This window comes from Pituophis catenifer, unplaced genomic scaffold, assembly GCF_029215685.1.
Source record: "Pituophis catenifer annectens isolate HBS135680 unplaced genomic scaffold, rPitCat1.0.hap2 SCAF_18, whole genome shotgun sequence".
Classification (NCBI taxonomy): Eukaryota; Metazoa; Chordata; class Lepidosauria; order Squamata; family Colubridae; genus Pituophis; species Pituophis catenifer.
The window spans coordinates 6,325,416-6,342,359 of NW_027256898.1; the positions used below are offsets into that span (position 1 = coordinate 6,325,416).

A 16,944-nucleotide genomic window follows, 5' to 3' on the forward strand; every position below is an offset into this window, starting at 1 on the left:
TAACAACAACAACAAAAAAAAACCCCATTCCCTCTGGTTTTGGGACAGTAAACTGCTTCGGTTTGGAAGCCAAAACAAATATGCAATTTCCAAGTTTCTACAGATAATACCACCACAAAACATTGCCGGTATTTGTTTCGTAGAAGGCCGGCTGTTGAGTGGCAGAAGCAAAAGCCAGAACTGGGTGTCTGGATGCCCTTTTAGGGCCCTCTCTAGCCCACGGCTTCTTTGCTCTCCAAGTTGTGTCTGGTTCATCTCTGATGTTGATTGATTTTCCTCCTGGCGATTTGGATAGAAGTTTTACGTCGACGCTTCCTGAAGTTGTGTCTTACAGCTGTGCAGTAATCAAAAGAGAAAAAGAAATTCAGAGCAGGCCTGGAATCATAGAGCAGCTGGTCCCTCCTTAATTCAGGGGTGAAATCCAGCAGGTTCTGGAGAACCGATAGCGGAAATTTTGAGTAGTTCAGAGGCAAATACCACCTCAGGCTGGCCCCAGAGTGGGGTGGGAATGGAGATTTTGCAATATCCTTCCTCCAGGAGTGGGGAGGAAATGGGAATTTTGCAGTATCCTTCCCCTGGAGTGGGGAGGGAATGGGGATTTTGCAGTATCCTTCCCCCAGGAGTGGGGAGGGAATGGGGATTTTGCAGTATCCTTCCCCTGGAGTGGGGTGGGAATGGGGATTTTGCAGTATCCTTCCCCTGGAGTGGGGTTGGAACGGAGATTTTGCAGTATCCTTCCTCTACCACGCCCACCAAGCCACGCCCACAGAACCGGTAAGAAAAAAAAAATTGGATTTCACCACCGCCTTAAATCACCGCCTTAAATCAAGCTGTCCTGGGATCAGCTTCCTAAGCCCAAGAAAGGATGCAGCTTATTTAATGGAGTTGCCAATAAATGTAATAAATTAAATGTAAACCCAGCTAAGATTTTCCGATTTCCTGCTATCTGGCCTTTTTAAAATAGAGGTTGAACTTGTGACTCTTTCCGAGGAAGGGAAGTGTTTTGCCCCTGAATTACGCTTCCTTTCCACCCGCTTATTCTCCTCCTTCCTCTTCCCCTTTCAGTTTACGATTTTCTTTCCCTAAGTGGCTTTTCAATTTCCCCTTTACAACTCCAGAGCAGGAGTTGTAAATAAAGGAGAATATTTGTAGCTCCGGGCTGACGTGATGATGTCTGCAAGGAAACAAGTAAACTGAGGGAGCACCAAGGATCCACAGTCCTCTTCCCCCTCCTCCCTTTCTACAAACCTTACCCCCTTCTAGCACTGATGATGTTACCTAGTTGGGTAATGAAACGTCTCCAAGGAAACAAGCAAGCCCAGAGAGCACCAAGGACCAATCAGCTCCAAAGTGGTTGTAGTTAGCCTTACTTTAGTACCAACTTTCTACTCTTCCTTGTGCCGAGCCGCAGATGGAAGTCACACCTCGAGCCGGTTTGCAATAGCGGCCTGAGTGCGTTAAACTTAAATTCATACCCAGCTAGCACCCTCGAACGCAGGTGTAAAATCTACGAGTCCATAATCTATTTTATTTTATTTATTTATTGGTTCGATTTATATGCCGCCCTTTCTCCGGAGACTCAGGGCGGCTTACAATGCGTTAAGCAATAGCCTTCATACTTTTTGTATATACCTGCTTAGTAGGGCTTTCGCCCCCCCCCCCAGCAGTGTTCTTTTTTATACAAAGTCAGCTTATTGCCCGCCACAAACCGGGTCCTCATTTTACCTACCTCGAAAGGATGGAAGGCTGAGTCAACCTTGAGCCTGGTGAGATTTGAACTCGCAGTAATTGCAGGCAGCTGGTGCTACTTAACAGCGCTTTAGTCTGCTGCGCCACCAAGGCTCTTAATCTAACTCTCTCCACTGGTCCAAATTCAGCAAATGAAGCAAATGATTGGGTTTATACTGTTGTTCGTATGGTTGAAATAAAGAGCCCCACCGCCTTCTACCAAGTCAAGCTGTTTATTCTAGCAGTGCTAGTCCTCAAGGATTGTAGCCTTTCCATTACCGTACCCTTTTAATTGAGGCTTTTTTCTTTTTTTCTTTTCTTTTTTTTTACACACGGGTAGTCCTCGACTTAACGACCGTGATTGAACGCCAAGTTTTTGTTGCTAAAGCGAGACAGTGGTCAAATGAATTTTGCCGACCTTTCTTAGCCACAGTCATTAAGGGGATTTTCAGCATGAAAAGGTGGCAACTGTGGAAGAACATGGTCCTAAGCAGTTGGTGGAATCCAATTTTTTTTACTACCAGTTCGGTGGGCGTGGCTTGGTGGGCTTGGCATGGCTTGGAAGGCGTGGCAGGGGAAGGATACTGCAAAATCTCCATTCCCACCCCACTACAGGGGAAGGATACTGCAAAATGCCCATTCCCACCCCACTCTGGGGCCAGCTAGAGGTGGTATTTTGCCGGTTCTCCGAACTGATCAAAATTTCTGCTACCAGTTCTTCAGAACCTGCTGGATTTCACCTCTGGTCCCAAGTCACTTCTTTTCCAGTGCTGTTGTAACTTTGAACTTTGTCGCTTAATGAACCGTCATAAGTCAAGGACTACCTGTAATAGATTTGCACTCCTGGCAGTTCCTAAGCCTTTCTCCTGCCTCTGTGGTGTGCGACTGTAAGCTTGCTTAGAGATGACCATTGGGTGGCAGTCTAACCTTGTTCTTTCTTTCTCTCCGCAGATCAGCTCTTCTGGAAGCGAGAATGGAGCATCGCGTGAGGCCCTGGTGAGTGTATGCAGTATAAACCTTACCTTTGAATTAGAATAGAATGGAATTCTTTATTGGCCAAGCGTGATTGGACGCACAAGGAATTTGTCTTCAGTGTATATGCTCTCGGTGTACATAAGGAGAATAAAATACATTCATCAAGAATAAAAAGATAACACTTTGTGATAGTCAAGCTTGCTAATAAGCTATCAAATCATACTAGGAAACAAGTAAATATAAATTGAAAGATACAAACACATAGAATAGAGTAGAAGAGAAGAGAAGAGTGAATAGAATAGAGAAGAAAATAAAGAGTGAAGAGAGAAGAGAAGAGAAGAGAAGAGAAGAGAAGAGAAGAGTGAATAGAGTAGAGTAGAGTAGAGAGGAGAATAGAATAGAATAGAATAGAAGAATAGAATAGAATAGAATAGAATAGAATAGAATAGAATAGAATAGAATAGAATAGAATAGAATTCTTTATTGGCCAAGTGTGATTGGCACACAAGGAATTTGTCTTCGGTGTATATGTTCTTGGTGTACATAAGGAGAATAAAATACATTAATCAAGAATAAAAAGATAACAACACTTCGTGATAGTCAAGCTTACTAATAAGCTATCAAATCGTACTAGGAAACAAGTAAAAATATAAATTGAAAGATACAAGCACATAGAATAGAGTAGAAGAGAAGAGAAGAGAAGAGAAGAGAAGAGAAGAGAAGAGAAGAGAAGAGAAGAGTGAATAGAATAGAGAAGTGAAGAAAATAAAGAAGATAGAATAGAATAGTATGGAATGGAATAGAATAGAATAGAATAGAATAGAATAGAATAGAATAGAATAGAATAGAATAGAATAGATATTGGAATGAAGAAATAGGATAGGATAGAATAGAATAGAGTAGAATAGAGAAGAGAAGAGAAGAGTGAATAGAAGAGAGAAGAGTGAATAGAAGAGAAAATTAGAATAGAATAAAATAGAATAGAGAATAGAATAGAATAGAATAGAATAGAATAGAATAGAATAGAATAGAATAGAATAGAATAGAATAGAATAGAATAGAATAGAATTCTTTATTGGTCAAGTGCGATTGGACATACAAGGAATTTGTCTTCGGTGCATACACTCTCAGTGTACATAAAAATACATTCATGAAGAATCATAAGAGATAACACTTAGTGATAGTCATAGGATACTAAATAAGCAATCAGAATCATACGGGAATCTAAACAAAATAATATAAATTGTAAAGATATAAGCAACAAGGTTACAGTCATAAGTGGGAGGAGATAGGTAATAGGAAGGATGAGAAGAATAATAGTAATACAGCCTTACTAAATAGTTTGACCGTGTTGTGGGAATGAGTTGTTTAGCAGAGTGATGGCACGCAGGGGAAAACTGCCCTTGTGTCTAGTTGTTCTGTTGTGCAGTGCTCTATAAGCCTCGGTGGCGCAGTGGATAGAGTGCAGTACTGCAGGCCACTTCTGCTGCCTGCCGGCTGCCTGAAATTTGCCAGTTTGAATCTCACCAGGCTCAAGGTTGACTCAGCCTTCCATCCTTCCGAGGTGGGTAAAATGAGGACCCAGATTGTTGGGGGCAAGAGGCTGACTCTGTAAACCGCTTAGAGAGGGCTATAAAGTACTATAAAGCGGTATATAAGTCTAAGCGGTATATAAGTCTATTGCTATAATATCATTTTGTCAATTAACAGCTTTGAGGGAAAGAGGTTTTCTGTCTTACTAAAGTGGTTTATTTAGTAGGTAGATTCACCTACAACACTAAATCACAATGTAATGTGTTGTGTTAACCCAGTTAGGATTTGTGGACTGTAGCTCATGGCTTTGTAGGAAGTATGAACTCTCTAGGTTGTAGCTGGTTTGAAAAAAACACATCAGATTGCAGTGTGAGAATACAGGTAGAGATGAGGCAGGATAAATAATAATCCAAAGAAGCTACATTTGTCATCTGTTTATAAACTGATCATTTTTGTAATATAATATTCAGCCATAAAGTAAAAGGTAAAGGTTCCCCTCGCACATATGTGCTAGTCATTCCCGGCTCTAGGGGGCGGTGCTCATTTCCATTTCAAAGCCGAAGAGCCAGCGCTGTCCGAAGGCGTCTCCGTGGTCATGTGGCCGGAATGACTCAACGCCAAATACTCATATTTATGACGGTCACGGTGTCCCGGGGGGGGGTGTCATGTGATCCCCTTTTGTGACTGCTGACAGAGTCGATGGGGAAGCCAGATTCACTTAACAGCCGCGTGACTAACTTAACAACTGCGGTGATTCACTTAATAACGGGGGCAAGAAAGGGCGTAAAATGGGGCAATACCCGCTTGACAAAGTAACAGAAATTTTGGGCTAAATGGTGGTCGTAAACCGAGGACTACCTGCTATAGTCCAGAATCCACACTTTTCTTTTTTAAAACCTGCAGATGTTGTTTATTGCACGTTTAAGCCAGAATTTCCCATCCTGACGTTTTGCAGGAATAGCAGGTCAGTTTGGCTGTTTTTCATCAGTTAAGAAAATGGCTTAATAGTCACCTCTGCAGGCTTTCAGACCAGGGGTGAAATGCTACCGGTTTGGACCGGTTCTCCTGAACCGATAATAAATGCTACCAGTTCGGGTGAATCGGTAGTAAAAAAAAAATGCTACCAGTTCGGGCAAATCGGTATTTCCGACGATCAGCTGTGCCGCGTGATTTACATTCTAAATCACACGGCACAGCTGTTCCCCCCTCCTTCCTGTTCTACTTACCGTAGAAAAGGCTTCTTAATCCTCTTTTTTTTTCAGCGCTGCGCAGTAGCGCCTGCGGTGTGCCTGCGTGCAAAGCGCGCGTCTGGTGCGCACCTCGCATGCACGCGGCGAAGCGAACCGGTAGCAGACTTCAGAGCATTTCACTCCCCTGTTTCAGACCCCTCTTTCCCACCCTAATCCGGGAAGAATCTGCAGACCTAAGATATCACACCTCTGTTGTGTGTCCACCTTCGCCGTTGCATCATTGTTTTTGTGGACTAGGAGCATACGCTGCAAATTCAGTCAGATTTCCCATTGTACCTTCCACTCGTATTCTTTGCTCTACATCTCCCAGCAGTAATTTATTTATTTTATTTTTTTTTGGTCAAGTTTATTAAGTTTATTATTTAAATAAATTAGCCCCTTTCTTGCTGACACCAATACCTGTGCTTTGAACAGAGAAAATGTTCCATGGAGCCAAGGCCAAGCTTGCTCTTTTCCCCCCTCTCCTGTCCTCCTCCTCCTCCTCCTCCCCCCTCCCCCCCCACCCCTTGGCCCCCCACTCTGTGGGCTGACAGAAATTATCTTCTGTTTAATTAACATCATCTCCCCTGCTCTTTATATACTGCCGCGTAATTGCTCAGAGGAAAGAGAAACGCATAGCAGCTATATATCTATATATAGACGTAGATATAAAATAAAAATAATTCGTTGGGAAAAGCGGGGTGGGGGAGGACGGAGGGGAGGAGCACGCCGCGATGCTAAAACTGTGCCCGGAAATAACAACCGATCTCGTGGAGGTGAGACACCCTCCCCCCCAAATGCTTACGGGGGCCCAGTTAGAGCCCTTTGGGGAAGCCATGTATCATTCTGTGGGTGAGGGCTCCTTCCTCGCTTCTGTTTTAATTAATCTTTCTTTTTTTTTCTTTTCTTTTTTTTGCTTACTCTCCCATCACTTCTTCCTTTTTTCTGCTTAGGTATTGCCTAATCCAATCTATCAGCACTGGGCTCTGCGGAGACCCTGAACTAATTGGATCGTTTACTTCCCAGTTGTAGCTTGACTCGCTTGCCTGATGCCTGCGTTTCGGCTGCCCACCGCGGTCCCCGTAGGCCAAAGGCTAATCTTGGAGTTGAGTTTAGATTTCATGACTTCGCAGGGCCCGGTTAGGGAGCCCTTAAGGCCGGCTTTTTGGGGTAATCACAATAATTCTGAATAAATCCCAAAAGGTTCTTACTCTGTCTCTATTCTGATTTTCATAATCCACAGGTACAGTAGTCCTCAACGTACGACCACAATTGACCCCCAACATTTTTGCTGCCGAGCGAAACATTTGTTAATAGCAATAGTAATAACCCTTAGACTTACATATCGCTTTACAGTGCTTTACTGCCCTTTCTAAGCGGTTTACAGAGTCAGCCTTTTGCCCCCAACAATCTGGGTCCTCATTTTATGCACCTCGGAAGGATGGGAGGCTGAGTCCACCTTGAGCCAGTCGGTCAGGATCGAACTGCTGGCAGTGGGCAGAGGTAGCCTGCAATACAGCATTCTAACCACTGGGAAGGAAAGGAAGGAAGGAAGGAAGGAAGGAAGGAAGGAAGGAAGGGAGATAGCAATAGCATTTAGACTTATATACCACTTCACAGTGCTTTTACCATCCTCTCTAAGCGGTTTACAGAGTCAGACTCTTGCCCCCAAACAATCTGGGTCCTAATTTTATGCACCTTGGAAGGATGGAAGGATGAGTCAACCTTAAGTTTAAGTGTCTTTTGCCACAATTGTTCAGCGAATCACTGCAGTTGTTCAGTCCGCTAATGTGGTTGTTAAGTCAATCTGGCTCCCCCCCCCCATTGTCAGAAGGTCGCACAAGGGGATCACATGAACCCCCCCCCCGGGCCACTGCAACCGTCATAAATATGAGTCAATTGCCAAGCGTCTGAATTTTGATCACATGACCATGTTAGACAGGTTGAAAGTGTGAAAAATAATCCTAGGTCACTTTTTTTTCAGTGCGTCACTAAATGAGCTGTTGTAAATTGAGAATTACCTGTAAATTGCCAAGGTTGAGAAGACCTTTGCTTTGTAGATTACTAATAGCAAGGCTGTAGTAAGACGCGGTGGCGCAGTGGCTAAGACGCTGAGCTTGTCGGTCGAAAGTTCGGCAGTTCAGCGGTTCGAATCCCTGGTGCCGCGTAATGGAGTGAGCTCCCGTGATTTGTCCCAGCTTCTGCCAATCTAGCAGTTCGAAAGCACGTAAAAAAAAACGTGCTGCAGGGATGCCTACTAGGCCCAAAATGGGGGAGGGGGGGCGTGCATGCGATGAGGGGCAGGGGGGTTGCATGCTCATGCACAGGGGGCGTGGGGGGGCGTGCGCTCATGCGCGGAGGCGCACATTGCATTATGCATCATGCGTGCATGCTTTCGGCACACGGAAGAGAAAAAGGTTAGCCATCACTGGACTATGTCTGAGGGAAACCTTTATCTTTAGTAAGATATTACTAATATGGCGTAAAACAAGGCAATTTCTCATTTTTCTCTCTCTCAGATCCATTCCTATAACTTTCTAGACAGGTTTGGCGTCTTTTGCGAGTAGACCATCCAAATGTGTTGCAGATCTTCTTTAAATTCCCTGGAATGAAAAAAAAAAAAAAGATGGCCGAAATTCTACCCAGTTTATGGGATGTCGTCGGTTTCATGGTATCAATGAACCCACTTTTCTTTCATGGTAAAATTTGCAACCGCGCGTTTTAAGGGTTCAGGAAAAAAAAAAAAAAGTACCCAACCCATGTCTTACTTAGAGGAATGTAAGGGCAAATAATTGTGTATTTTCCGAGATGCCGTGCACCATTAATTCCCAAAGTGTGGTCCAGAGAGCATCGCTGACAGGTAGACGTCCATCACAGCTGCTACGTCTTCAGTAGCCCGGTGCCTGCTCGCCAGCTCAGCTTCCAGCAGCAAAATTCAAAAACTGAAATTTGTTAAGTGAAATATTCAGGAATGGCAAGACCCTTAATCGAAAAGTATGCGTAAGAATAATAATAAAAAAAAGGATTTAAAGAAAAACACAATTTCTCTCTCGGGTAGCAGAAAGCATCGATTTAGCCCCCCCCCACTTCCCGATCCTTTGTAGACATTGCAAGGATTAAGTTTGTGACGGTGACCATGAGGACTGGAAACTTACCCGCAACCGTTTATTAAATTATCCTCCTTGCCGCCAACACTATCGCTGCAATTTATATCATGAGCCACCAAGTCCCCTTGAAATAACCTTCTCCGGCCTAAATAATCTGTGCTAAAGGGAGACAGCGGTGGCAAACGGATCGAGGCAGGCGGGAAGCCGCAGTCTACGCTGACCGTTAGTAGTATTATTATTATTATTTTTAATTTTGGCCTCTCATTTCCCCGCTGTCGGTTTTGGCCCATTAAAGGCCTGCCCTGTTCCTTTCACAATGGGAAGGGTAACCTTGGGTTTACAGGGTGTCAGCATCTCGCTCCGATGCCATTTACAGCCACGTTTGTCATTGTTGACATGGGATCAGCTTCTCCTTGAATCCAGATGCTCGGTGACACTCTTACACCCCCCTCCCTTCTCTCAACCGCATCCCCTTCGCGGCGGCTCTGTTTTCGCGTTGCCGTGGCTTGGGCGCTCGTACGAATGGAATACGCTTCCTTTCTCTCTCTTTTTTCTTGTTGCCACAGTTGGTCCATACGGCAATATAAAACAAGGAAGAAATCTGGGAAGAAATAGAATTGCTGGATTCCTCGGCCGGGCGGTGCGGGGGTCAGGGTTTTGTCGCGCTGAAAATAAAATCTACCTAAATTCTGTCTCAAGAAACCTGCAATTTCAGCCACCAGCCTTAATTCTGTAATTCTGGAAAGGCAGATTATTCTTGGTTTGGAGAACCAAAACACTGAAGGGAGTAACTGTGCAGGGAAAATTGGTGGTGGAAAGGACTTTCGACACTTCCTCTACCGCAAATTTTCTATTTTCAGATGTTTCCGCCACCCAGCCAGGGTAGTCTTGCAGGAGAGGACAAGCCTATTAAAGTGAGCCTGGGAAGATTTTTACGATGGCCTCTTTCAGTATGTCCCTTCTAAATAGGTGAAGGTACAACTTCTGTCACTCCTGCTGGTTCTTCTGGCCTTGGGGAGGGGGGAGGGAAGTGGGGGGAGGAAGGACATGAGAGTTATAATCCGGGTCATGTATAGAAGGTAAGAAATTGGAGAAGGTTGTTCCAGAGGTGCTTTTTCAGGACTTTCTGGTTTTTTCTTTTAAAGAGGTTTCCCTTCTCATCCGAGAAGCTTCTTCAGCTCTGACAGGACAGTGGGAAATGGAAGGATTGATATCCCTTGCAGACAGCTGGTCATTTGCATCCTTTTCAGAGGGTCGTTGAGGCACCTTGGTGACTGGGAATCTCTACAGACTGTTGGAGAAGATTATTTTTTGAGAATTCATCTGGGGAAGATTTAGTTCAGAAACTTTCTCTCCGTCCCTTCACCGTGGCGAGCGAAGCTGGAGAACAGTGGGAAATCCATACAGGTGGTCCTTGACTTAACAATAAGTTCGCTCAGGGACTGTTCGAAGTTACAGTGGCGCTGAAAATGACTTAAAACCAGGGGTGAAAGGCTACCGGTGTCACACCAGTTCAGGTGAACCGGTGGTGGCGGATCAGGTGATACCCTTTTGCGACCTTTTGACAAGCAAAGCCGATGGGGAAGCCCAGATTCACTTAACAGCCATGGCAAGAAAAGTCATAAAAGTGGGACAAAATTCACTGAAGTCTCGCTTAGCGAGAAGACGCTTGGGCTCCGCGGCGGTCGTAAGTCGAGGACTACCGGTACTGCTGTCATAGCATTTCATTCTACCTCTTGTCAAACCCTGGAAATACAAAGATTGATTCCCTCCTCTGTTCTGGTACCGTATTTTTTGGAGTATAAGACGCACCTTTTCCCCCCAAAAAAGAGGGTGAAAATCTGGGTGTCTCTTAATACTCCGAATGTAGCCCCGCCCAGCTTCTCAAACGGAGGTTTCAGAGGCTGAAAAAAGCATCAGAAAAGAAGCTTCAGAAAAGAAGTCCCCAAACAGAGCTGGTATACCAGAGGTAATATTTGTCGGTTCTCCGAACTACTCAAAATTTCCACTACCGGTTCTCCAGAACTTGTCAGAACCTGCTGGATAGCACCCTGCCTGGTACCCAAAAGGTTGGGGGAAGGCCTGTTCTAGCAGTTTGAGACAAATAGACACACACACACACACACACACACACACACACAGAGAGAGAGAGAGAGAGAGAAAATAACAATTAAATGGCCTCTCCGCCTCTGAATTCTTCAGGAAGAAATTGGTAATAGTTGTGGCTGACAAATTGCCTATTATCCTGGGGCCAAATCTTGGAGAGAAAACAACGGGGCCAAATACCCAAAATTGCTCCTTTTTCCTCTTCCGTGTTCCGAAGGCTGATCTTTATAGAGTTTGATGAAATATACTGTATTTTTCGGACTATAAGACCCACCGGTGTATAAGACGCACCAAGATTTCGAAGAGGTAAGCAAGAAAAGAAAAGTTTTTTGCCCTCCGTGGCCCCCTGGAGCACTCTGCAGGCCTCCCAAACCCTCTGTGTGTCCTGTTTTTCGCAAAAATGGGGACATTTTTGCCCTCCCCAGCCCCTAGGAGCACTCCGAAGGCCTCCCAAAGCCTCTGTGCGTCCTGTTTTTGCGAAAAACGGGCTTGTTTTTTGCAAAAACGGGATGCACAGGGCGGAGCTTTGGGAGACCAGAAATGGCTGTATTCGGTGTATAAGACGCACTACCCTCTTTTAGGAGAGAAAAAGTGCGTCTTATACTCCGAAAAGTACGGTAATTGCGGTCCAGAAACTTAGCCAGAGACCAAGACGCACACATTCAAGAAAGTTTGTCGAAGGCCCTCTCTACCAGTTACATGGACATGGCCTTACCCACTGTATTCATTACCTTTCCAGTCGCTGGCAGTTTTTCCATAGATTAAACTTTTATTGGAAGAATGCATTAATTTGTCAAAGCCTTTTCTGTTATGCTTGACCTCTTGGTGCGATTTTGGGTCGAATCGCTTTTTTTCCCCCCTCCGTCTTGGTTTTGTCTCTTTCCTGCTGACTCTTTGTTTATTGAGTGGCTTTTTTCCTTTTTTTTTCTTTCTTTGAGGTTTGCGCAAAATGCACTCTTTTAATCTATCGATTCGTTTTAATGTGTTGATCTGGACAAATGCTGTCTTCCCACTGTCCACAGATGCCGATCTTCTTCTCAAAAGAGGACATGTTTAAAGGGGAACTGTCATCTTTGCTTACGTCGCCCGGCTTCAGATCAATTGGAGTTTCCTTGAAACTCTTCGCATATCTGAAGGAGACGGTTTAATTGAACGCGGTGCTTCGCCTGCCTTCGACTCTTGTTCAGGTACGGCTGGCACCTGAGGCAGTCAGCTGGTCTGTGCTGTGTTTGGAAAAAAAAATATACAGAATAACAAGAGTCGGAAGGGACCTTTTAGGTCATCTAGTCCAACCCCCTGCTTAAGCAGGAGACCCTATACCAGGGGTATCACGTCATCACGGTGTCGTCACGTGACATATTAGGACTTCCCCCCCCCCTTCACTAAACCGGGTGGGGCCAGCACGTGACGCATCTGGCCCACGGGCCGTCAGTTTGACACCCCTGCCCATTTCTGACAAGTGGCTGTCCAGTCTCTTCTCAAAAGCTTCCAGTGATGAAGCACCCACAACTTCTGAAGGGAACTTCTCTTGATAGTTCTCACTGTCATACAACTTCTCCTTAGTTCTAGGTTGAATCTCTCCTTGATCAGTTTCCATCTACTGCTCCTTCTCTGGCCTTTGGGTGCTTTGGAAAATAGCATTGTCGTCCCCCCCCCTCTTCTCTGTGACAGCCCCTCAAATATTGGAAGACTGCTCTCATGTCTCTTCTGGTCCTTCTCTTCACTAGACTAACCAGGCCCAGTTCATGTAACCGTTTATCGTACGATTTAGCCTCCAGGCCCCTAATCCTCTTGGTTGCTCTTCTCTGCACTCTTTCTAGAGTCTCAATATCTTGTTTTATAGTGTGGTGACCAAAACTGGATGCTGTATTTTTGGTGTGGTCTTCCTAAGGCTCATAGAGTGGCACTACCGTGTTTCCCTGAAAATAAGACCCAGTCTTTTGGGTCCCAAAATAGGCATTAGGCCTTATTTTCAGGGGGTATCTTATTTTTTTTCCCCATGTACAGGAGGTCCACTTCGTCTGCTTGCTCACGGTAGGGAGGGAGGCTGGCTGTTCAGGCTCTTAAGTAGGGCTTATTTTGGGGTAGGACTTATATTAGGCACATATATAAAAACCAAGATAGGGCTTAATTTCAGGATAGGTCTTATTTTCAGGGAAACAGGGTAGTACCTCACATGATCTTGATTCAGTCCCTCTGTTAATGCAATTGAGGATTGCATTGGCGTTTTTGGCTGCCGCCGCACATTGCTGGCTCATATTTAATTGGTTGTCCACTAGGACTCCAAGATCCCTCTCAGAGTTACCGCTATTAAGCCAGTTTTTACCTAATCTGTACATGTCCTTTTGGTTTTTCTTGCCTAAGGATGAGACAGGTGCTTTTAAAGAAGGAGTCTTGGATTCCATCTATGGATTTGGAAAGCACGGTGGCTTGTAGAAGAGAGAAATGTTTCTTTTATGTGCCTTTTAAGCCCCTTCGGTGTACATTTTGCAGGTGGTATGCTGCTTTCCCGGATCCTTAAATAGAAATATCCGACAAGATATAGAGATGATAGGCATGGAAATTAAAAAGGAACAGTATATAAATTGCAGGCGTTTGCCGATGACTTAGTTTTTATTCTGGAAGATCCACAAGAAGCACGGCCTAAATTAATAAAATAATAAAAAAAGAAGAATATGGAGAAGGGGCAGGTCTGAAAATAAATGAAGAGAAAACGAAGATCCTAGTTAAAAAATCTTACAGATCAGCAGAAAAAAGAATGAATGAAGAGAATATACGTACAGCTTTTTGATAACTCTTTGCAATTACATGGATGCTGGTCATGCTTTTGGTGACGAATAACAGTAAAATAATATGCATCACATTTCTCCCACTTGATGTTGGCCTATATCTTTTAATTTATATATATATTATATATATATATATATATATATCAGTTTATTCTTGGGGCTTATTATTAAATAACAGAATAAGAAATACCCGATATTCAGTTTTTGGAGCTTTTAATTACCAAACGGTTTGTGATATAGAAAGAAGGGACAGGTTTCTAGACAGAAGTACTTGCTTAGTTGCGACTCATTTTCCTGTTTTTGGAACCTTTTCTCTGTTTGCAAAGAGATGAGGGGGTAACAACTCCTTTGTGGGCCTCTCGTTGTGAGCTTTGAGTAGATTTCTCTCTCCTTGGGAGAGATCCCTTGCTGTGTGCACATATCCAAAAGGGGGCAGTACTTACCCACACTTTTAACAGAGTCAGCCTTTGAATTTGCCCTATATCTTTCCCAGAGGTAGCATTTCCTGCACAGGCTGCTGATTTTCGTTTAATGCTGTTTCAACTTGTGCCTTCGATCTTCATCCCCGTGTGCTTTTTACTCTTTCTCTGTGGTTTTGCCGGCTGGATTTTGCAATCGTGGTTTGAAAAGACAGTTCAGCACGTTTCTTTCTTTCTTTTTTCTCTCCGCTTGCGATTTAAATCCTTTTTTCCTCTGCTATACAGCTAAAGGTAAAGGTTCCCCTCGCACATAGGTGCTAGTCGTTCCTGACTAGGGGGCGGTGCTCATCTCTGTTTCAAAGCCGAAGAGCCAGCGCTGTCCGAAGACGTCTCCGTGGTCATGTGGCCAGCGTGACTCAATGCCAAAGGCACACGGAACGCTGTTCCCTTCCCACCAAAGGTGGCCCCTATTTTTCTACTTGCATTTTTTTACGTGCTTTCGAACTGCTAGGTTGGCAGAAGCTGGGACAAGGAACAGGAGCTCACCCCATTACACGGCACTGGGGATTCGAACCGCTGAACTGCCGACCTTTTGATCGATAAGCTCAGCGTCTTACCACTGAGCCACCGTGTCCCTGTGCTATACAGCTAGTCCTCGACTTATGACCACAGTCGAGCCTGAATCTCCGTTGCTCGGCGAGACACATTGAGTTTTGCCCCGTTTTACGACCTACCTTGCCACAATTATCAAGTGAATCACTGTGGTTGTTAAGTTGGTAACTTGGTTGTTAAGTGAAACAACCCCATTGATTTTGCTTGTCAGAAGGTCACAAAAGGGGACCTCGTGACCCAGGGATATTACAAACTGTCATAAGTACATGCCAGTTTCCAAGCATCTGAAGTTCGATCGCATGACCGTGCCACAGTGTGAAAAATGGTTATAAGTCATTTTTCTCATTGGTGTTATAACTTTGGTCACTAAACGGACTGTTGGGCTACCTGTAATACAGCATTATGGTTTTCAGATGCCCCAGGAGCAGCACTAATCATGGCTAGTTAGCAAATGCCAAATTCAGATTAGTGAAATATTAAATTAGTTAATATTTAGTGGCAGTTAGACCGGGTGCCTATATAACGCCAGGCCCCAATAAAATCAGGAAGGACAAATTTGCCAGGAGAAGGAAATATGTAGGGCCAATACTCAGCTTCTGATCTCTTAACTAAAGGTTAGAGATTGACAGCAATTTATTCAGCTTTATAATAGCTCTATCACCTTTTCAAGTGGCAAAAATGTGGACGTTGGAATTTTTTTGACAGGAGAAGTGAACAGAGCAGGGGACTGGTAAAAACCGTTCAAGTCCTAACCAAGGATCTAAGAGCTATTAACGTCTTAAGTCAGGGATCGGCAACCTTAAACACTCAGAGAGCCATTTGGACTCATTTCCCAAACAAAAGAAAACACCGGGAGCCACAAAACCCTTCCCATGCCTGACTATTTCTTAAGTGGCCACAAAACTAGCCTATGTAGTTGAATTAAATGTTCTGTTTTCTTCTGAAACTTTTCTTTTCTTGGATTTATCCACGGTTGGCCTACCAGGGGTTGAAAAGCTCAATAAATTGCGTGCCAGTGGGTGTCACACATTGGTGGTTGTGACGCACATTTTGAGTGACAGGGAGCTGCAGCAGAGGGGTGAAAGAGCCACATGCGGCTCCAGAGCCGCAGGTTGCTGACCCCTGATTTAAATATATAGGCTGTTCCAAGTAAGGTGTTTTGGTGTTGTTTTTTTTTATGCAAAATCAGAATATTCAGGTCTAATAAGTTCAAAATTTCCACATATCCAGGCAGCACTTTGGGGATTACTCCAAGGGCTCCTATTACTATTGGTACAACCACTGTTTTCTTCCTCCACAATCGCTCGACTTCAATTTGCAGATTGCGGTATTTCATTATTTTTTTTTCTAGTCGTTTTTCTTCAATTTGTGCACCCCCCCGGTATTGCAATATCAATGAATCACGCTTATTTTTCTTTTCCCGCAATACTGATGTCAGGCTAGGTGTAGTGGCCCAGAATGCCTGTCTGTTTGAATTCGCGTGATCTTGACCTGTTCATTTGTAAGAACTTTTGTCAGTTTCGTGTTCCCGGTCATTTTTGCTGCATTTCAAACCCAAACCCTCTGGCAAAGCTTCCCAATGTAAGATTTTGGCAACTTGTTCATAACGACGTTGTAGGCGATCAGTTTGTGAGATGATGTTGCTGCAGCCACCGATCAGGCGATCCACCGTTCCATTTATTATTGCTATGACGGTTACTAGTCTTATTATGTCGCGCCCCCATGAAACACAACTTAGTCCCTTCTCCTTTGTGGGGCGGTCTGTGAGAGCATAGACTGCCCGGGCCAATGGCACCAGGGGGCTGGCTCTTGTAAGCTGTCATCTCGACGGTTACAGAAAAGGATCTGTATTTAAACAGCAACCCAGCATTGGGATCGCTGGAGAAGGATATTAATGCTAATTCATCTGCTCGCCCCCCGCCGAGTGCGTTATTTGTTTAAATCTGTAGAATCCCACGGCGCGTTTATATTCTCGCCAGAGTGAGCCTCTGCTCCCTGTAATTATTTAACATTATATGCTGATATAAATTGTAACAGTTAAAGAATGGTAATGAGAAAGGGGGGGGTGTGCGTGCGGAGGGAGGGGGGGAAGAAAATAACACAAACTTAAGCTTAGAAATGGCAGCGTCAGCGCTTAAAACAGCAACTATTTTTCCCCTCTCCGCTTTCTCTTTCTCCCGCCTCCCCCCTCTCTCTTTTCCCCTCTCCTAGCCACTCGCAAAAGATGCTTGTAACAGTTTGTCTATGTAGGACCGTGGAAACTTGCACAGGCTGTATGCCCACCGCCTGTTTGTGTAACGGGCACGCCACATTGCTGATATGCACCGATACGGAACTGCACGGACGGTTGGCCCTCGAATTAACCGCGTCCCGGTTTGATGCCAAGGAAAGAATTTTCCCACTAGGGAGATGGAGCCAGAGGTTAAGCTAACGAGCCGTTGGATGT

The 16,944-nt window shown here is 44.5% G+C and overlaps 1 protein-coding gene across 1 annotated transcript in view; it reads left to right on the plus strand.

Annotated features, from left to right (window-relative positions):
* Positions 1 to 16,944, plus strand: part of PEX14 (peroxisomal biogenesis factor 14) — a 113,351-nt gene that overhangs the window by 7,105 nt on the left and 89,302 nt on the right. Inside the window, exon 2 of the mRNA XM_070956153.1 lies at positions 2,680 to 2,724. Within this exon, the coding sequence (XP_070812254.1) occupies positions 2,680 to 2,724 (45 nt within the window). The remainder of the gene's footprint in view (positions 1 to 2,679; positions 2,725 to 16,944) is intronic.